The sequence below is a fragment of the Dama dama genome, chromosome 12, assembly GCF_033118175.1.
Source record: "Dama dama isolate Ldn47 chromosome 12, ASM3311817v1, whole genome shotgun sequence".
NCBI classification, from domain to species: Eukaryota; Metazoa; Chordata; class Mammalia; order Artiodactyla; family Cervidae; genus Dama; species Dama dama.
Genome location: NC_083692.1, coordinates 91,869,882 through 91,893,616, shown reverse-complemented (window position 1 = coordinate 91,893,616; position 23,735 = coordinate 91,869,882). Strand labels below are relative to the sequence as shown.

At 35.3% G+C, this 23,735-nt stretch overlaps 1 protein-coding gene across 1 annotated transcript in view; it reads right to left on the bottom strand.

Moving 5' to 3' along the window:
• Positions 1 to 23,735, bottom strand: part of AP3B1 (adaptor related protein complex 3 subunit beta 1) — a 227,970-nt gene that overhangs the window by 169,864 nt on the left and 34,371 nt on the right. The window contains exons 3-6 of the mRNA XM_061158118.1: positions 18,129 to 18,203; positions 4,113 to 4,208; positions 3,342 to 3,502; positions 1,062 to 1,128 (exon numbers count right to left, since the gene is read on the bottom strand). Of these exons, the coding sequence (XP_061014101.1) occupies positions 1,062 to 1,128; positions 3,342 to 3,502; positions 4,113 to 4,208; positions 18,129 to 18,203 (399 nt within the window). The remainder of the gene's footprint in view (positions 1 to 1,061; positions 1,129 to 3,341; positions 3,503 to 4,112; positions 4,209 to 18,128; positions 18,204 to 23,735) is intronic.

The window sequence follows — 23,735 nt, the reverse complement described above, 5'->3', positions numbered from 1 at the left end:
ATGGGGAATTTGCTCAGTAAGATCATTCTAACGAGCCAATAAAACAGTGTTATACATACAAAAACATTTTAGTATCTAAGAAAAAAAAATAACACATTTATAATACTAAAACACACTCCTCTATTTTTCATTATCTCTTTAATACTGAGTACATTTTAAAACAATTATTTGCTTTCAACTGATTCGGCCTTTAAAAATCCTAGTAAATCATTGTTTAAAATAAAAAAAAGTTGGCCTCAAAAGCAGTCAACAAGTTAGCCACAGGTTAAAGAAAGAATAGTCTTTCCCCAACTTGCTCTTCTTCAGACTCTCATGAAGAAATATGTAACAAACTAAAATTCTAAATGGAACTTTTCTCTTTACCTGGACATTTTTATTTTTCAAGATTTTAATGAGCTCCATTAATATTTATACAATTTCAAAATCTATTTGTTGTTATGTTGCTAAGTCATGTCTGCCTCTTTGCAACCCCATGGACTACAGCATACCAGGCTTCCCTGTCCTCCACCATCTCCCAGAGTGCGCTCAGATTCATGTCCACTGAGTCAGTGATGCTCTCTAACCGTCTCATCCTCTGCCGCCCTCTTCTCCTTTAGCTCTCAATCTTTCCCAGCATCAGGGTCTTTTCCAATGAGTTGGCTCTTTGCATCAGGTGGTCAAAGTATCAGAGCTTCAGCTTTAGCATTAGTTCTTCCAATGAATATTCAACATTGATTTTCTTTAGTATTGATTGGTTTGATCTCCGTGCAGTCCAGAGGACTCTCAAGAGTTCTCCAGCCCCACAGTTTCAAAGCATCAATTCTCTGGCACTCAGCCTTTTTTATGGTCCAACTCTCACATCTATAAGGACTACTGGAAAAAAAACATAGCTTTGACAACACAAACTTTTGTTGGCAAAGTGATTCTACTTTTTAATACATTATCTAGGTTTGCCATAGCTTTCCTTCCAAGGAGCAAGCGCCTTTTTATTCTATAATAATTATTATATCATATATATGATAGTAAAATAATATTATGTAAATAAAGCACAATTTTATTGGACATGAAAAGATATTACTTACTGTGCTTTTATCCTTCAGAAGTTTTTCAATTATTTCAATTAACATTTCTTTCTGCTCTGGATCAAGGCTAAAATATAAAAAGAAAAAAATTTACATTAATTTTTTTCCTTTATTTCTAACTTTAAATGAGACTAATCATTTCAAGAATATGAAAAATTTCTTAAGTTGGGGGGAGAAAAAGACTATAGATAGAAATAAACAGAAAACAAATTTAAAGTGGAATAAGTTGATTTTCCCTATTCTATCTAAAGTTGCTCATATTAATTAAACCCAGATATCAAAACCATTAAGAAAATAGTTAAAGAACAAAACCACTTCTTAATGAAGTTGAAAACCTTAAGAAAGTAATTAGTTAAACCACAAAATCTTTTTTTTAACTAGGGGAAAATAACAAAATAGGAATCATTTTTGACCATGGATACCTAACTGTCAAAAAGAAATACATGGAAATTTCCAAATAAGAATTTTGTATCATTCTAGTTTACTGATGGGAGACATGCATAATAAAACCCACCATCTAAAACCAAAAAATATAAACAAAGGCTCACATATGTATAGAAATGACACATGCATCTTAATACCAGCTTTACACACCGAAATATTGATAATTTCTTCCTAGCACAGAACTCAATTGTTCATTTACTGAGAAACTAAATGGGTCTACAAAGAGAAGTAAGACAATCTAGTACAAATAATCCCAAACATAATCATAAGTCACAATGGTGATATGGATAAGGGATTATGGGGATAAAGAATACTGATGGAGGCAGGAAGGTTGCGGAGGGTTTCTTTTGGGATGTGACATCTCAGATGAATCTTAAAACTTGACTTTAGAGCTGAAAAAGTAGGAAATATTCTATGTAGAGACTAAAAAAGGAACAAGAGATGATTAATGATAAGAAACATTTTATGGAGAGGACTAAGAGGCAGTACTGAGCTACGAGACTGTAAATTCAAGACAGAGAGGTAACATGGAGCCCAGCGATGGGCCTTTAAACTGTCATAGTGAGCTTTGATCTTATTTTGTAAGTTAATAAACAGAAAGGATAAAAACTACGAAGCATGAGGTGACTTTGACAATTAGGAAAGAGTTTCACTTTTCATAAACATTATATAAGTTTATTATTGATCATTATAATTATCTGATTTATAATTACCTTGGAGGAGGGCATGGCAACCCACTCCAGTATTCTAGCCAGGAGAATCCTATGGACAGAGGAGCCTGGTGGGCTACAGTCCATAGGGTCACAAAGAGTCTCACTACTGAAGTGACTAAGCACATAATTATCAGAACACTCAAACCTTTAAATTCTTTCAAATTCCAGCTCCACTCTCCCTTCTCTAATCTTTCCCAACTAACCCCATTTCTATTTTACTTTAAGAAACCCTATATGACAGTCTCTGAGCTCTACCCTGTCAAAGGCACTGTCATTGTGCCTTTGTATATACATATTCATTATATAGCAATACCTTACTCAATTATAGATTGCTTTAATTATTTGGCATATGTTTGATTTTTTTCCCTCAAAATGTGATACTACATCCTCTAATGTTTTCATACATCTTATGCATATAGCACCACACCAAAAACACAAAATGATTTTGATAAAAGCTTGTGAAATAAATGGTAACTGAAAATAATACCAAATTATGAAAGATAATAATTCTTTAAGCAATATATTTTATACAGAGATCAAGGTACCATATATATGTGCATATATATCTATCAATATATATAAGTATACCATATACAATAAATATATCACATAAATATAGTATGGTGCTATATTTAAAAATCAGTATTTAAACAGTATTTAATAAAACAGCTCTGGAAAAGAAGAAAGCAAGGAAAGAAATAGCAGGACCAAAGATGGATGAAGGGGTAACAAAGTGAGCTGAGAAGATAACAAGCTTTAGACTCTACCCTACAATAAATAAGAGGAAAACAATCTTAATTTTCTAATAACATACATGTATGTGTAATGAGACTGTATAAATGATAATTCAATATCTGATTATTTTTAAGTTATAAAATCCATAAAATATCACTGTCCCTAACAGGCTCACAAGTATAAACCCTGCAAAGGCTCTCAAAATAACCAAAATAAGACAGAAGATGCATAAAGAATGTTTGTGGACAAGGGGAAAGAAATATGGTCACTGAGTTTACTTACTTAGTTTAAGGTCAGACTACTATATGAGTGAATAAAATATGCCTCCATGGGTTTTAACATTCCATGCAATATTAGGGATCTTTGGTGTTGTTTATAAAGTACCAACCTGTACAGTTTTTGTATTGCATGGGCTGCATTCTTCCTAACGTATGGTGATAAATCAGCAGACGCCTCCTTAATGGCAAGCATCATAATAGGTACAATAATTGGCACTCTAATACTTGACAGAACTCTCAAAGCACTTGCACGAATTAGTTGATTTGGGTCCTAAAAACAGTACAAAAATATTCATCAAAATTTCAAGTTTGCAATATTTCAAACACATCATTATGACACAGTTAACAGGTGCTTATAGGATATAACACAATGATAGCCCCCCCCCCAAAAAAAGGTACTTAATTTAAAATAAATAACCAGTATATGGAAATGGCTAAGGAAAAAGAGAAACAAAATATTTCTTTCTCTGAATAATGTTTTAACAAGCAAAGTAATGTTTATAATTCTACTTGATCATATATTACCAAACATGGGGGGTTTTTAAGAGTTTCATAATAATAAAATGCTGCAGGTCGTTAATTTTATCTTTAAAAAAAATTCATGCCCCCTCTTTGTATACTTTCAACAAGTTAGTGTAATGATGAAGAGTTCTTTGATGCACAATAATGATTACATTGAACTTAAAGGAACCTACAAGGCAAAGCCCAGTTGATTATATAAATTATTTTCCAAGGGTACTGAATAGGCACAGTGAGAGGCCTTTTAACTCTTTCAAACATGGCTGCACCATGGAGAGAATTATTGCTCCACTTCTTTAAACGACACACCGTCAGCTGTGCAGAAATGCTGCGGCTATCTGCCTGCTCACTCTGTCGTTTACCTTCAGAGCTCGCTGGAAAGTGCTGATGGACAAGAGGGCCAGATCCTGCTGCTCTTCAGCGTATCGCACCAGGTAAACATACACTAACTTCTTGATCTGTGCAAAAGAAAAAACCATTTAATCCTAGCCAGAGTGAAAACTAAGCATTCAATACTGTCTATACAAAAATCCATTCTCAACTTTCCTGAACTAAGTAACGGAACCTGCTCATAGCCTACACTATAAAATAAAGATAATATAAGATAATTAATAGAAACAGAAAAAGTTTGTGAAGTAAGGATTTTACTAATCTAATCTGTAACAGCAACATCCTATCAAGGTGTCCTTCCTCTTGAAGGGAAAAAAAGTTCCTGAGCAAAACTCATACAAGAGTATTAAACCATTAACTAAACTGCAAAAGTATTTTCAAAATGAGGCATACAAATAATATATGGAACTTGGGTTCTGTCCACTAACCAACTACACGGTATGGAAATTTACATTTCCTCATCTGTCAAAAGGTGCTGAAATGCAACTCTGATTCTATGATAAGATTCAGATTCCAACAGACCTTACATGATATTTTCAGCTCCAAAAGAATGTGTGACAACAGCATCAATTTAATGTAATAAAAATTCCAGACGGATGGAAGTGTGTTCTGAAAACTGTTTTCAAAGGGAATTAAATCACTAAATTTATAACAAAATTATGATGAGACGAAAAATTAACCGAAAATTGAAATCTGAGTTGAAATTCATCAACTGCTTCCTTACGACACTGCTTTCAGCTTGTCTCTCCCTTTTCAAATATCTTCAGATACCACTGCCTGATTAATTTTCTGATATATTTCCATAGTACATATCTAAAGATCTACGGAATGTTCAAAGAGCATGGGAAAGAAGGGGAAGTAGCTAGAAACAGCTGGAATCGATGCTGAAAAGGACAACAGTGCTACATTGGGCCATATTTTACATCATAGGAACCAACGTGGATTTCTTCAGGGACAACTGCCAGGGCTTCCCTGGTGGCTCAGATGGTAAAGAACCCACCTGCAACGCGGGAGACCTGAGTTTGATCCCTGGGTTGGGAAGATCCCCTGGAGGAGGGCATGGCACCCCACTCCAGTATTCTTGCCTGGAAAATCCCATGGACAGAGGAGCCTGGTGGGCTGCAGTCCATGGGGTCGCTAAGGGTCGGACACGACTGAGCAACTTCACTTTCACTTTTCACTTTCATGCACTGGAGAAGGAAATGGCAGCCCGCTCCAGCGTTCTTGCCTGGAGAATTCCAGGGACGGGGGAGCCTGGCGGGCCGTACAGTCCATGGGTTCACAGCAGGACATGACTGAGCAACCAAGCGCAGCACAGCCATAGCCTTCTTCCCTTAGGCTTCAGCTGCTCTTGACACAGACAGCAGTGTCCTGAGTTCCTTCACCATCCTGCGTGTTTCCTTCTGAATTCACCCCAATTTGTCTATATTCTGTTCAGCATGGCACTCCAAGCTACAAATGAAGTCTAAGCAAGACAAACTAGCTAAGAGTTTGTTCCAGATGAGGTGGTTCTACTGAGACAACTAATTCTTGATTAAAACCATATACTTTTTCCAAATGTACTACTGACTAAATCAATCCACACTTGAATAATTGTCCTAGTGAGGTCTTTTAAAAGGACAGTACCTTACACATGCCTACAGAAATTTTCAACTTAAATTCAATACATCATGGCACCCTCCTCAGATAATTTTAGTTCTATAATCTATAATCCAACCTATTTTGCTGTTCTTCACAATTTCAGGAACAAGAGTGAAAACTTAACGAACATACTTTCTACAACTTTATCATTACTAATAAAAATGCTAAACACACCATTTCAAGATAATATCAATTTGTCTGTAGTATATTGACAGGGTTATAGGTGAAATTAACAAAAAATATTTCCAGTTACTCTTTATTGTTGAATAGACCCACAAAATCTTAAAAACTAAACCTAATATATAATACAGCCCATAGCGTATGTACAACCTACTCAATACAGCCCATAATCTTCCCTTTCTAGTCAACCAGAAACAATCCTCAAATATAACTTGATTTTCTGTCTCAATCTCCACTTAGTTTATCATTCTTTTTTCTCTCAAGTTCTACTAATCAAAATGTTCCATAAAAATCAAACATTAAACAATAAAATTCCCACTAGGAGGGGAACAGTAAAACAAATTACAATATATCCATATAACATTGTATTATGTGGCCATTATATATAATTAAGTGAATCGATATTTGACATTGAAAATATGTTCTTATAAAAATTTTTGAGGATGCAAAACAGCATGCATTTTATGATCTCACTTCCGTATTAATAGAAAATAAACACACATATGCCGCATTTTATCAGTCTTAGGGTGCACCATCAATTTGTAAGATGCACCATAATTTCATGGACCACAAGAAAGGTACAAAAACCTCTGCCAATTTTAAGTCATCCTCAATTGTAAAGATAAGTCCTGACTGCATAAACTTTAAAATAGAAAACACATGTCTTAGACTGGACATAACATGGTAATAATAGCAAATAGTTATATACTTAACTATGTGTCAGGAACAGTTCTAAATGTTTTATTTAGATTAATTAATTTTATATTCACAACTCAATGAATAGATATTATCATTTCTACTTTACAGGTGAAGAAACTGAAGCAGAGAGAGGTTGAATAACTTGAGCAATATGGAAATCTATTAAATGAAGAGTCAAGACTCAAATCAGTTAAGCATAAAAGTTAAAAAAAATATACAGCAAATGTTAACAGTGACTATGGTTGGGTAATGGTATTAACCAGTGACCTTCAGTCATTACATCTTTCTATGTTATTTAATTTTTTTACAATGAAAATTAAGTTTATACTAGTAAAATAATAAAGACATTTTCATTTCAGGGGTGAATCTCATCTTTCCAGACAACCTCCAACTTCCAATAATAGTACTTTCTCTGATTTTAAAAGTATTTGAAGTTTTCATTATAAACAATCAGAAACAGTATTTTTAAGTTCCCACACTCCTCTAAGATGGTTTTTTCTATAACATTGGCAACGCGTAGCCACCAAAACTATTTTAAATGAGTTCAACAGACAAAAACTCAGCTAAATCAACAAGATTTTGCAAGTCAACCAAACTGTGACAGTCCCTCGCTTCTGAACGCTAGCCAATCAGGAACAAATTCACTCCAAAAAAACCCACCCTGGCGTGTCAATCAATCAAAAGCATATCTCACCCAAGTGCCCACTCATCCATAGATGATACCAACCCTCAGGCCCCTTCAAGTCCATGAAAGCTTCAAATGATCATTGAATCAAGTGATCTCACATAAGAATACAAAAAAATGGGTTCCAAAATTAAGTGATACTAGTATATAAGATGGTAACCAAATGATCCAAATATACCCAATGCTTTAGATTATATTTAAATGGATATAAAAATCTTTAAATTCTTAAATCCCAGTTTAAGAAGCACTTATCATTTTCTCCCCAACCAGATCTTAAAGTTCCTAAGATTACAACAGTACCAAAAAGGAGCCAACATTTGCTGGTTGACTGATCTGCACCTATTTAAACATATCAAATCAACACAAGATTTTAAATAAGATATTTTTTGAATCCACCTTGGAATGAACGTGAGGTTATTTAGTAAAGGCACCATTCCTTACTCATCTGTATATTCACATAGCCTGGCACACAGTAAGAGCCCAATAATAATCAGCTGAATGAAACATCACAGCCCAATGAGAGACGGGGGCGGCGGGGTAGATTGCTATATCTAACTTAGCACCAACAGTTATAATTCATGAAACAGATGTTTAAAAGGACATCAACACACTTGTTAGAAAACAACAGGTATTAAGAAGATTGCCTCCAAAGTCTTTAACTTGTGGGTTTTTTGAAGAAAATTAATCATTTAAAATACTCTTTCTCTTCACCAATTACATTCAGGTCTCAGTCTACAGTTCTCAGGGACGTGTGGAAACCAGAATGGGTTGGGTCCACACCCACCTCCTCATCTTCTTGGGATTTATTTCTCAGCATCATCTTTATTTTCCTAACTGTAAGCCAGCTCTTAAAGCTGAATTATGAACTCCAAAATATATCTAGTACATATACTGGCAACACCAAAACGTTCAAACCACAGCTGAGCTAGCAGGCGTTGCTGTAATTACTCACCATTGGAGAAGGATTTTTATGACTGTTATAGCAAAAAGCATAACAATATTAAATCACAGAAGGTTGCAAAACACTAAATTTGTTCAAGTTCTGTTCTAAGAATCAATCAATATTGACCACAAGAGGCCTATGCAGTGACTGGCTGCAGGTGTGCAGACAGAGCCTACTTTCCCTGAAACCATTCTGTGACCAGAAATGGGAGGACTTAACGCTTCGTGACTACACCATTCTCTGATCAGTTACTTTCATTCAATGTTAGAACACTCCTTGCTGTAAAGCTAATCACAGCAGAGCCCCAGTAGGCTGGGAGAACACAGGCAGATCTGTTTAATTAGCTTATCAATACCAGTGCATCAAACTTCATGAGTTATTGACTACACCTTTGATTATTTTTGTACTATAACCACTGATTGCTTACTAGGTCACTTTTGGCATCATTTGACATCGAATGGCAGATGACGTACAGCTCAACTGTGTGTCTAAGGCAGCATGTACTTGTAAAAATGAAATTTTGTACTTGATAGCAATGAAACATCCATTTTCTGAACATAAATTTTAAGCAGCTTAGGTCAGTTTTTCCACAACATTAGAGGATTAAGCCTGTTTCCAAAAACTAACAATATTTTAAGAGCAAAACAAACCTAGAACAAACAGATCAATACAGTAGTCCCCCTCTACCTGTGGGGGATATGTTCCAAGACCCCCAGTAGATGCCTGAAACTACAGACAGTACTAAATTCCATATATACTATGTTTTTTCCTACATACACATACTTATAATAAAGCTTAATTTATAAATTAGGCACAGTATGAGGCTAACAATAACTAATAATAAAGGGAACAGCCGTAACAATACACTATAATAAAAGTTGTGTGAATCTGATCCCTCTCACTTACTGGCCTGAACCTACCCTTCTCCTTTCTGTGGTGATGGGAGATGATGAAATATGTATGTGTAAGATGAAGTCAGGTGAATGAAGCTGTCATTGTGATACAGGGTTAGGCTGCTACTGACCTTCTGATGTTACATCAGAAAGAGGATCACCCAGCACAAAATGTTGATGGTTAGATGTCAGGAGCAGACGTCATCAATGGTTGGGGATCCCAGAGAGAATGGTACAAAATTTCATCACACTATGTGTTATAGTGAGCAATTTAAAACTTATGAACTATTTCTAGAATTTTCCATTTAATATGTTTGGACTGCAGTTAACTGAAATCATGGAAAGTGAAACCATGGGGGAGAGGGAGACTACTGTAATTATATTTACAGGGACATTTCTGTTACAAATATTAGACAGCATGTCAGAATCTGATTGTAAAGGATAAAAATGAATAGAAAAGTTCTACTATTGATAATTGAACATTACAAATAGCTTTGAATAAACAACAGTACAGAATTCTCTATTTAAAACAAGAATACTGGAAGTCCAGAAGGAACTAGTTACAGCATAACTTATTACCAATATCTAAGGACTTGGTCATTTCTAGCCATATCTAAAACATAAAAATTTATATACCCAAATAGGCAGAAGACCTAAACAGACATGTCTCCAAAGAAGACATAAAGATGGTCAACAGGCACACGAAAGAGTGTTCAACATCGCTAAATATTAGAGAAATGAAAATCAAAACTACAATGAGGTATCACCTCACTCTGGTCAGAATCAGTTCAGTTCACTCGCTCAGTCGTGTCCGACTCTTTGCGACCCCATGAATCGCAGCACGCCAGGCCTCCCTGTCCATCACCAACTCCCAGAGTTTACTCAAACTCATGTCCATCGAGTCAGTGATGCCATCCAGCCATCTCATCCTCTGTCCTCCCCTTCTCCTCCTGTCCCCAATCCCTCCCAGCATCAGCGTCTTTTCCAATGAGTCAGCTCTTCGCATGAGGTGGCCAAAGTACTGGAGTTTCAGCTTCAGCATCTGTCCTTCCAATGAACACCCAGGACTGATCTCCTTTAGGATGGATTGGTTGGATCTCCTTGCAGTCCAAGAGACTCTCAAGACTCTTCTCCAGCACCACAGTTCAAAAGCATCAATTTTTCAGCGCTCAGCTTTCCTTATAGTCCAACTCTCACATCCATACATGACCAATGGAAAAACCATAGCCTTGACTAGACGTACCTTTGTTGGTCAGAAGAGCCATCACTTAAAAAAAAAAAATCTACAAATAACAAGTGCTGGAAAGTGTATGGAGGAAAGGGAACCCTCTTACATTGCTGGTGGGAATGTAAATTGGTGCAACCACTATGGAAAACAGTAAAAAGGTTCCTCAAAACACTAAAAAAACAGTTGCCCTATTACCCAGAAATCACACTCCTGGGCCTATATCCAGACAAAACTGTAATTTGAAAAGATACACGCATCCCTATGTTTTCAGTAGCACTATTCCCAGTAGCCAAAACATGTAACAACCTAAATGTCCATCAACAAACGAATGAACAAACAAGATGTGGTACAATGGAATATTATACAATGGGATATTCAGTTCAGTTCAGTTCAGTCGCTCAGTCGTGTCCGACTCTTTGTGACCCCATGGACTGCAGCACTCCAGGCTTCCCTGTCCTTCACTGTCTCCAGAGTGTGCTCAGATTCATGTCCATTGAGCCACTGATGCTATCTAACCATCTCATCCTCTGCCGCCCTCTTCTTTTGACTTCAGTCTTTCCCAGCATCAGGGTCTTTTCCAATGAGTCAGCTCTGTGCATCAGGTGGCCAAAGTTTTGGAGCTTCAGCTTCAGCATCAGTCCTTCCAATGAATATTCAGGGTTGATTTACTTTACGATTGACTGGTTTGATCTTCTTCCTGTCCAAGGGACTCTCAAGAGTCTTCTCCAGCACCACAGTTCAAAAACAACAATTCTTTGGCACCCCACCTTCCTTATGGTCAAACTCCCACATTCATACATAACTACTGGATAAACAATAGCTATGACTACATGGACCTTTGTCAGCAAAGTGATGTCTCTGCTTTTTAATATGCTGTCTAGGTTTATCATAGCTTTTTCTTCCAAGGAGCAAGCGTCTTTTGATTTTGTCCCTGCATTCACCATCCACAGTAATTCTGGAGCCCAAGAAAATAAAATCTGTCACTGCTTCCACAATGGAATACTACTCCTTAAGTATGAGATAATACTTAAGAATGAGATAATACCATTTACTGATTCAATGGACATGAACTCTGAGTGAACTCCAGCAGATGGTGAAGGACAGGGAGGCCTGACTTGCTATAGTTCATGGACTTGCAGAGAGTAGGACACAACTTAGCAACGGAACAATGGTAACTTACAGCAACATGGATGGACCTGGCAATCATCACACTAAGTACGTCAGAAAAAGACAAATATCATACAGTATCACTTACATGTGGAATCTAAAGTGTGACACAAATGAACTTATCCATGGAACAGAGACTCACAGACACAGAGAACGGACCTGTGGTTGCCAAGGGGGCGAGGGGGCTGGGGAAAGGATCAGAGACACAACCTGTCATACAGAATGGATAAATAACAGGGTCCTGCTGTAGAGCATAGAGAACTGCATTCAGCATCCTGTGAAAAACCACAATGGAGAAGAGTATGAAATATAGAATGCATATGTATAACTGAATCATTTTGCTGTGTAGTAGAAACTGATACAACAGTGTAAATCAACTCTCCTTCAATACAATAAAGTTAAAACAAGTTTATACCAATGTCATATACCTCCCAAAGGAGAGATGATGAGAAAACACCAGATGATGAGAAAAGGTCAAAGAAACTGAAGAAAAAGGAGGAAGGATTCAAACAGGAAGGATGGCTTTAAAGGGGGAATGACCTAAAACGGTTTCTGAAGCCAAGCTACCTGGCTTCGGATTCTGACTGCCACACACGAGTATGTGACCTTGCTCACATAACCTAACCTCACTGCTACTTTGTCCTCATAATAAAAATACGGAAAATGAAAGAACCAACTTCACAGGATTATTTGTGAGGATAAAATGACTTGTTATAAGTAAGGCACTAAAACAAGCTTTACCCACGGCTCACTAATTTTCTAAGTGAAATCTTGATTTTTTTCCCCCAGCTACTTGAACTTTCTTATATCAGAGATCATAAAACTAATGTACATATCAAATTAGGAGCTCGGACAGCTCAGATGGCATTGTCATACCACAAAGACAGTTTAACTGAATTACCAATTCAGAATTATACATCATAACAAGCTCATAAATAGTACTTAATAAGTATCTACTAAGCTAATCATAAGTAAACTTTGCAAATACTGTAAGATTACATGCTCAGTCTAGATTTATCCCATTAATTAGAATCTGAGAAAGAACAGTTAACAACTTAAGTCCAATATTAATTTATCCTAGTTCTTAAGTTGTATACAAGTATACAAGTGTTTTGATTTTAATTTACTCATTAGTCAAGTTCATTTTATGATGTCTATTCATTTGCACACAAAATTCATCTGAAATATGTATTGTACTTAATATAAAATGAAATTACTTCAAAAAAAGTAGATTTTAAATTTTCATAGAATCTTTAAAATTCTATAATATAAATTATTCTATTAAAAAATTTAAGATGGCAGGAAAACACTTTATATACTGAAATGTATACTCTAGAAATTGTATAACATATACTTCACCATGCTTTTCCAGATTTTGAACATGCAAATGCAAATTATTTAAACTATTAGTATTTCTTACATGAGAGATACAATAATGCCAATCTATTGCATAGAGTTCAAATAATAACTAAGAGTCTACATCATATCAACATTGTGTTTGTATAACACAAATGAAATGTGACCTGGCTCATCTGTCTGTTTCACTTAAACAAAAAATTCTAATCATCATTCTCAGGTCATGAGTATTTTATGCACTCTATTTTTCTTGTACCAAATGCAATCTTTTCATTAGAAAATGCCTCGTTTTCTAAACTAGAAGTAATTAACTTTCCTTATATTATAGTGTTTTAAAAATATTTCCAGATTATGATATAAAGCTATAACTTAGAAATAATAACTGAGAGATCTTATTTACCTCCCTACCTTACCCACACAGAAAATCAGGGGGAAAAAAATGAAACAAAAGTTTTCATATGTTGGACACCAGGCAGTACATTACTGTGAACACTGAGAAAGAGGAAAAAAATTAATGGAGCAACTCAAACAAAATCCGGAAGACTCACTGTGCTGATGAGACAGTGATCAAAGTTCACACAGGCCAAGGGTGCCTGAGTTTGCAAAGCAGGACACCAAAGAGGAGGGAACTTCAGAGAGAGAGAAAGAATGCACTCTGGAGAGGAACATCATCAAACTGTGGGCTAGCATGGTCTTGCACATAAGACGAAACTACCTGAAGCCAGACCAGAGAAACACAGGGAAGAAGCAGGCAGAACAGACACCAAAGATCACAAAAACCAAGGAAAAGCTCATGTTCTCACCAACCAGAGAGAAAATATCTCATAAATACACGTATGAGTGAGCAGAATCCTAAGGTACCGCTTCAGTAGTAGGGTTACATTAGTCTAGACTACAGGTGTTTCTGTATCTCCTAGTAAACATTCAAAGTATGCTCTGACAAGTATCCTCCAATCAAAAATTTAAAAATACAAAAAAAAGAAGAAAAAAAAAGAAAGGATAAGGTGGTAAGAAATTCGTATTTAGTGGACTAGCTTGGAGATCTGATACAGCTACTGACTGTTTCTCAGAGTTTCTAAGCACTTAAAATAAAACAGTATAAAATATCCAAAACAAGTATGCTTTGAAAGAATCAAATGATCCACATAAACATAACTGTGCATCACAAGAAAACTCAACACAATTTAAACAAAAATCAGGACAGTATGAATCATAACAGTGAGAAAAATCAGTCTCCGGAGAAAGACTTAAAATGACAGAAATGATAGAACTAGCAGAAGGATGTTGCAACTATTATAGATATGCTCCATATGTCCAACAAGGTAGACAAAAATATGAATATGCTGAAGAGAAAATTGGAGGATATAAAAATGATCTCATTAAACATGTAGAAATGAAAAAATACAGTAGCTGGCAAGATAACTATACGACAGGGGCGTCACACTAGCTAGACACTACGAAAGGAAAGACGGGTTAACCTGAGCGTTTCTCAAGTGCAGTACAGGGAGAAGAGACTGAAAAAGTGACCTGAGCAACAATATCAGTTAGTGTACTGCATGTCTGCTTGAAACACCAGAAGGAACGAACAGAAAAGACATATTTATGAAAAACTAACGTCTGAAATGTTTATAAATTTTAAGAAAATCATAAACCCACATAAGTAAAAAGCTCAACAAAACCCAAGCATAATAAGCATGAAGAAAAATATGTCAAGGTATACAATAAAACTGAAAACCAGTGATAAAGAAAAAGTCTCAAAATCAACAGAGGAAAGAAATGATAGGTTACGCAGAGAGAGATAAGAATGACAAGACACTTGTCATAAGAAGCCATGTAGGTCAGAAAACAATGAAATATGTTTTAAATACTAAAAGAAAAAGACAGTAAAGAACATAGGAATATACATTTTACTCAGCAAAAATGTTTTCAAATTGTATACAAAGAAAGAGAAAGACTTTTTTAAACAAAAGCTGAGAAAATTCATCACCAGCAAAACAAGAAACATTAAAGAAATTCCTCTAGTCATTCAAGGAAAAAACTTCAGTCATTCACGGACTTACATGAAGGAATCAAAAGGGACATGAATGGTAAACACTAAAGGACAAATAAAAGACTTTGGGGGGTGGTGGGAAGGGGAGCTCATTTTTAAATCTCTTTAATAGATATGTGGACTTGTGGTAATTTTGGAATAAAACCCCAGTAGCACAATCTCCCACATACACTTAAAAAACCTAGACATAATACAAAAAGCACTAAAGTCCCTGGCAATGAAGCAGAAACAGATTCTTCTGGTATAGACAGCAGGTGCAAAGATGGCAAGAAAAAGAGCTGCATGAACTAACTTCCCCACTCCCATGGCCTTCTGCTGAGGCTGTGTGAACAGCGAATGAAGTGCAGTTAGAGGCACTGATGGCCAACCAGGCTCTCTGACAGAACCCAAAAGGGAACACAGCAACCCATGGCCACTGAAGGAAATGGGAATCCCATAAAGGACAGCCTGAAGATGGGCTCTTCAAGCAGTCTCTGTCCACATCTCTGACTAACTTCTGAACCATGCAAGCTCAGAACAGACTCAAAGTAGCTCAGCAAAAAGACAAAAAATATGAGATTAAGTTGCTGCCTGTGCAACAGAATTTGCAATCTGAATTTAGGCAAAATAACTGCCATCTAAAACAAAAACATCACCTACAGAATATAAAAGGATGCAGAATCTACATAATTTAATATTCATTATGTAAAAAGAAACCAACCAAATTACCCAACAAATGAAAAAGTAAAAAAAAACGGAACATATGCACACAAGAAAAGGAAATCAACAAATACAAGCCTGAAGAAACAAGGATACTGGAACTAGCAGACAAGGATTTTAGAGCTGGTATTACACTTATTCTTAAGAAAAAGAAAATGTGCTCTCCATTAATATAGGATATAGGAAATCTCAGCAAGGAAACAAAGGATATAAAGGGATAAACTGAAATTCTAAAATGAAAAAATAGTTTTAATACTTTTAATATCTTAATTTCTAAAGTAAAAAGGGATGTACTTAATTAAATGGAGTGAACAGAAGAATGAGTAAGCAAACTCAGAAATAGATGAGTAAGAATTATATAATATAAAGAATAAGTAAAAAATCTAAAAAAACCAACAAAGTTTCATACATTCGCAGATAAAAATTAAACAGCATAACATATACTCAATTTCAATACCAGAAAGAGAAAAAAGAAAAGGGCAAGTATTACCTGAAGAAATAATCACCCCAAAATTTCCACTTTTGATCAAAGATAGGAACTTACAGGACTAATATGTTCAACACACACCAAACCAAATGAACACGAATAAGATCACACCAAGGTACAGTATAGTCAGATTACTCAAAGCCAAAGATAAAGAGTAAAACATGAAAGCATCAAGTGAAAAATTACAAATTATATAGGAAGATCAATGATCCAGTCATCAGAAACTTTACATAAGAAATATGGACGGCAAAAGAATCTTCAAAGCATCTTTAAGTGTTGAAACAAAAAGAAACTATTAACCCAGAAGTCTACAACCAGTGAAACAATTCTTTAGTAATGGAGGCAAAATGCAAACATTTTCAGATAAAAGTAAAAGAATTCAGTGCTAGCAGACCTCCATTACAGAAAAAGCTAACAGAAACTCTTCAGGTAGGATGATCTTGATAATGACAGAAATCTGAATCCTTAAAACTCAAAGAGAACACTGGATATGATAAATAAATGATAAATACTTTTTTCTGTTTTTTCTTTTAATTCCTTTATATCACATAAGTATTTAAAGGAAAAACTGCACTGCCTTATGATGTTTTTAACTTATATAAATCTGGTAAGTTAATAACTAAAACATAAAAGACAATACAGATATGAATATATACAGCTGCAAGATTTCTATACTTTATGTGAAGAAGTGCAACATTAAACATAACTGGACTGTGAAAAGTTGAGTGGATACAAGCAACACTAAGGAAAAAAAATACAAAGTACAGGTTAAAAATAAAAACAAAAATTTAAGTGTGATTTCTTCCATTAAAATAGAGGAAAAGAAGAAGAGAGGAACAAAAAAACAAAGGAAACCAAAAAAAAAAAAGAAATGGTATAATAGTACACTCAAATTCAGCAACGTCAGTAAATACATCAAGTGTTAACAAAATAAACACTCCAATTACAAAGCAGAGATGGCGCTCCCCTGGTGGACCTGCCAGTGCAGGGGACACGGTTCAATCTCTGGTCTGGGAAGGCTCCACATGCCGCAGGGCAACTAAACCTGTGCACCGCATCTGTAACACTGAAGCCGTGCGCCCTACAGCCCGCGCTCTGCACCAAGAAAAGCCACTGCAACGAGAAGTCCACACACCTCAACTAGAGAGCAGCCCATCTAACGCAACCAGAGAAAGCCCACACACAGCAGCAAAGAACAAGTAAAGCCAACAATAAATAAATTAATGAATTTTTTTAAAAAACAACAAAAAACCACACCATTTGCTCAGATCAATCTCTAATTCTCTTCATTGAACTTTTCAATCCTACTCATCTTTCTCAACAGTTTCTACATGGGCTCATTTCTATTTTTCTTCACACTCTATCAGAAGTCATTAATTAGTCCATCTCATATTAGTCCATCTGACCTAATATTAATTACCTTGGCCTCAAAGTTCTGTGAATCTCTCAACTTCAAATTCCAGGTACAGTTATACAGAGAGACCAATAATTGAAGGCTCCCACTACATCCTGCCTTCTGCTCACCTCCTGCTACACTGAGAAAGGGTCTTCAGAACTAAGATGCTCCAGGAGAAGCACTAGATTTGGAGTCCTAACACCTGGATTCAGTCTCTGCCCCGATAGTGTAGAAAGGTAGGCCTGTTTCACTGGACATACAGTATTTTAAAATCAAGTCCCAAGAGCAAAACTTCAACAAAACTGGCTTCTAAGAATACTTAGAGTTACCATCCTTAACCAAGGTGAAGTAATCTCAATTTTACTTTTCACATTCTCCAGCAAAATTCCAAGCTAAGTTATGTCTACTTTGAATTTAATTCCACCTATTAAGATTATGGATATTTTATTTGTATCAAAAATCTAGTGACACTTAAGTATCTTAAGTTGTATTTCAAAGTAACTGAAAAGTATATGATTCTATCACACCAAAAGGAATCATGAAAATTATGAATCAAAACAGTACCTCAATATTTTTACTGGCCACATTCTTCACAACAGCAGGAAACAGTTCAGAAGCATTTTTCCCTTTTGCAATCATCTGAGGAATAAAAGTACAATATGAGAGCTCAAACTTTTAAAAAATTAGTCATTTGAAAACAAAACATAAATTCTACATACATATAATATTTAGAAGATAAACTACAGAAACAAGTAAGCTATAGAATTAACAAGCTTAACTCTTTTTAAATCATCTTACTTACCCCAACTATCTGCAGCAAAGAACAATCTCTTGTGAATCAATATAAATACACAAATACATAGACATATTAGGGAAGAAACACAGTAATTTAAGACATACAATATTTATAATAGATTTCTATGGCTAATGGCATTATAAACATTTTCAAATATTTGTACTCTTCTTTATTTAACAAGTTCTTACATTAAACATGTAATACAGTCATTCCCTCTCCCCTGTTTTTTTTTTTTTAGATTCCCCTACTTCTCCAACGTTTTTCTTCACAGCTCCCTTCACGAGGTCCTCTTCCTTTCCTCACAAAAGTTAGCTGCACCACCATATTTTCCAAGAGAAAAAACAAGATTTAATTCACTCTCCTGTGTTAACTTCTAATTTTTTAGAAAGATCTTTGTTATATACCATATCTAAGAAACTATCTTAAAAAGATATAAGGCGTCTAGTTTTATAAATTTACAAAAACATTTTACAAATACTATGTGACATTTTAAACAATAATAGTCTCAGTTAATAATAATCTCTCAGAAGATTTTCTACATGACAGCTTTAGAAAACTCTGATATAAGCTAATCTTCATTTTCTATTTCTTTACCTGTGAAATTTTTTGTTTTGTGAAACCTTCTGAGGATTAAAGAAGGTTCATAAAGTGGTACAGCTAAACTATTTTTATGTGATTTTTACAATTTTCTCATCTATAAAATGAGCAGAGAGGGATTCATGTTCTCTAGGGTCCCTTCTTTCAGTCATTCAATAATTACCTAAGTCAGATATCCTGTGTTATGATACCCTATCCCAAGGCTTCCCCAACTTTAGTCTACAGAATGCTCTTCAAAAAGATGTTACTACATGAAGGAGAAAAGAAACCCTAGAGTCAAATTCATTCAACAAATATACGCCAAGAGGACACTACATGCCAGGAACTACCCCAGGCCTTGGGGATAAAACCATGAACAATACAAAGTCTTCACCCGCTGGATTGTTCATGCGTGCTCAGTCGTGTCCATCTCTGTGCGACCCCATGGACTGTAGGCCCCAGGCTCCTCTGTCCATGGGACTTTGCAGGCAAGAGTACTGGAGTGGGGAGCCATTTCCTCTTCCAGGGGATCTCCCTGATCCAGGGATCGACCCTGCATCTCCTGCATGGCAGGCGGATTCTTTACCTCTCAGTCAGCAGGGAAGCCCCTTACCCATCTGAGCTTAGCTCTAATGGGGTCAGGGGACAAAAAAACAATGTGAGGATAATGACTACTATGGAGAAAGTTAAAGCACTGCAGGAGAAATGGGAAGTGCTAGGGTTAGGAGTGGGAATTGTTCTTTTATGTTTTGGTTGGTTTTTGCATGGTATATATTTTTCCATCTTTATATTCTTTATCTTTACATTAAAAGTGGATTTTTCCTAGAGAACACAATAGTTGCTTCTTGACATTTTCATCCAATATGATGCTCTCTTTTAGTTAGTGACATTAGATCAGTTACATTTAATATAATTACTGATGCAGTTAGATTCAGCTCTATCACTTTATTAATCAGTTTCCTTATTCCCTGTGCTTTTTTTGTTCTGACTGCCATTACTCTCATGATTTAGAAATTTTTTTAGTATTCAATAACTTATATTTTTATATTGACTATTCAGCTATAATTTTTTGTGTAATTTTTATTGGTTCTTCTTCTAGAAATTATCAGATAATTACAAAGATGCACAAACACAGTTTACAGATACATAGATAAGTAAGTCAAGATATGTCAAACCCTCTATGGTCATTTTAGAGTCTGTATTTTACAAGTTATTAGGTTATATGAGTTCTTTATATATTCTGCAAAGTCTACATCAGATATGATTAAAAATATTTTCTCCAGTGGGTTGCCCTCTCATGTGGCTGATGGTGTCATCTGATGCACAAAGTTTTACATTTTGATATAGTCTAAATTATCAATTTTTTCCTTTTTTTGCTCACCTTTTGATGGCATATCCAAGAATCCTCCAACAAATCTATCCTATTGAGGTCTTTGACTCATTTTTTAACTTATTCTATATATGGTATTCAGTAAGGGGTCTAAATTCACTCTCTTCCATGTGGGTTTTCAGTTTCCAAACACTATCTGGGGAAATTCTACCCCCACTGAATGGTCTTGCACCCTTGTTGAAAATAATGTGGCCACATACGTGAAGTTTTTCTTTTAAGGCACTCTCTATATGTGTGTGTATATATATAAATAAATATACACACATTTTTATATATGTCTGTCTTTAAGCTGGTACCACACATTTTTAAAATTTAACAATATATTTTATTTAACCGTATATATCCAAAATATTAGAATTTCTTTAAAAATGTCTCACTGACTTCCAGCTCCCATGTTTTTGATGAGATATATGGAGTTGTTCAAATTGCTGTTCCCTTGTATGCAATGTATGTTTTTTTCCAAGTACTTTCTAAACTTTTTCTTTATTGTTTTCTAGTTTAACTGCTATATGTTTATGAATGATTTTCATTCAGTTTTATCCTGTTTGGGGTTCAAGGAGTTTCTTTCATTTACAAACTTAAGTCATACATCAAGTTTGGGGAGTTTTCAACAAGTATGTCTTCCAATTATTTTTCCTGCCCTAAAAAAATATGTTAGCTGGACATATATGTTAGATGTCTGGTAACATCCAACAAGACCCCAAGCTTTTGTTCCCTTCTTTTTAATCTCTATTTAACAAATTGACTAGTTTCTAGTGATTTCAACTTCTGACATATCGATTCTGCTATTCAATCCAAGACATTTTTGATTCCAGATATGACACTATATACATGTCAGAAATTTAAACACATTACATGATGTAATTAACGAGATATTTTGGAAAACAACTATTTACCTATTTACCTAGGGAATAAGTAGACACAGGCTATCCCTTTTCCTAGAGTAACTTACGGGAGGAGAAGGGGATGACAGAGGATGAGACGGTTGGATGGTATTACCGACTCGATGGACGTGAGTTTGAGTAAGCTCCAGGAGTTGGTGATGGACAGGGAAGCCTGGCATGCTGCAGTCCATGGGGTCACAAAGAATCAGACACGACTGAGCAAGTGAACTGAACTGAGAGTAACTTACCGTCCAATCATTAAGTGGCTTTAATATTACTCACTACTGAGGTAGAAAACAAGAGAAATATTTAGGTATTTACCCATCTTTTTGTTATTTATTTCTTTTTATTTAAAAAATTCCACATTTATTGAGATACTGATATAACTAAGATCAAGGTGTACAATGTGATGATTTGACTCAAGTATACACTGCAAACTGATACCACAGTAAGGTTAGTTAGCACCTCAATCCCCATAAAAAAATTACATATCTTTTTCTGGTGATAGATCTACTCTCTTAACAACTTTCAACTTCTACCAATGAGAGCATTCAGGAGCTTGCCTTTTTATATAGTATGTTATAGTTCACAAAAAACAGCACTTTTTGTTTTTGTTTTGTTTTTACTTCTTACATTTTCTTTCTTACACTTTAACTAAAAAGGACAATAACAGGATCAAAACATTATTTAAAAGCCTCTCAGACTCTATGGTAGGCAGCTTCAGACAGTTTCCAGTCATCCCTACCCACAGTATACACACTCTCATTAACTACTCTTATTGAATACGGGCTAGACCTAGTGACTTTTTAAAAAAGAAAACTTGTTATTTTACATTGGAATATAGCTGATTAACAATGTGGTGACAGTCTCAGGCCGACAGCAAAGGGACTCAGCCACACATGTATCCACTCTCCCCCACACCCCCCTCCCATCCAGGCTGCCATACAGCACTGAGCAGAGCTCCCTGGGCTATGCACAGGACCTTGTTGGATATCCACTGTAAACACAGCAATGTTGGTACCACACACTTTGATTACTGCAGCTCTGCAGTAAGTTTTGAAATCAGAAAGTGTGAGACTTCTAAACTTTGTTCTTCTTCTTCAAGACTGTTTTGGCCAAGGACTTCTCTGGTGGTCCAGTGGTTAAGAATCCGCTGTGCAGTGAAGGGGACATGAGTTCATCCCTGGCCAGGGAATTAAGATGCCACATACTGAGAAGCAACTAAACTGCAAACCACAAAAAAGAGTCCATGTGTCGCAATGGAAGATCCCACATGACATAACTAAGACCCAATGCAGTCAAATAAATATGTGTGTGTGTGCACAGACTTTTTTTTTTCAAAACACATTCCTGGGATTTTGATACGAACTGCACTGAATATATAGATAACTTTGGGAATACTGGTATCTCAATAAGTCTTCCAATCAATGAACATGGGATATCTTTCCATTTATTTGTGTCTTAATTTCTTTTAGCAACATTTTAGTTCTCAAGGTACAAATATTTTGTTTCCTTGGATAAGTCTATTACTAAGTATTTTATTCATTTTGACACTACCATATATAGACTGCCTTCATAATTTCTTTTTAGGACTGGTGATTGTTACTATATGGAAACACAACTAATTTTTATGTGTTAATTTTCTATCCTGCAACTTTGTTGAATTTGCTTATTAGTTCTAAAAGATTTTTTGTGGAATCTTTAGGTTTTCTAAATATAAAATCATGTTGTCTACAAACAAAGATAATTTTGCTTCTTTTCCAATTTGGATATCTTTTATTTCTTTTTCATGCCTAATTGTTATGGTTAAAACTTCCATTACTACCTTGAACAGAAGTGGGGAAAGCAGGCATCCTCGTTTTGTTCCTGATCTTAGAGGGAAAGCTTTCAGTCTTTTACCACTGAGTATGAAGTTAGCTGTGAATTTTTCTTTAAAACACTTTAAAAGGTAGTTTTTTTATTCCTAGTCTGTTGAGTGATTTATCATGAAAGGGTGCTGAATTCTGTCAAATGCTTTTTCTGTATCAATTAAAATAATCTTATTTTTTTTTCCCCTTTGTTCTGTTAAAGTCCAACCAAATACCATGTAACATGTATGGCTAAAAAATAATTTATATCAATAACTCTGATTAGAAATTTTAAGAATTTTATCCATCAAAAGGTTCAGATTTGCTCATTATCCCAAAAAGACAAGCAAACTAATCTGAGAAAGACCTTTAACATCCAACACTTACTAAAAGAAAATACATCAAAGATTTCGATACACTGAAATACTCCATTCCTTCAAGGACTTGGAATAACCAACTCATCAGTATTTTAGCTAAAAAACTTATTACAAGTTCACTACATGAAGCAATACATTTTAAATTCTTAGTTCACATTTCATCAAACCAAGATAAAATATGAATATGTGCTTTAAACATTAGACATACATTTTTCAGAAATATCAAGAAAAATAACATATGTATGTTTTTCAACTTGAGTCCCGCAGTGTAATAAGTGACCACAAGATTTTGAAGTAGGTA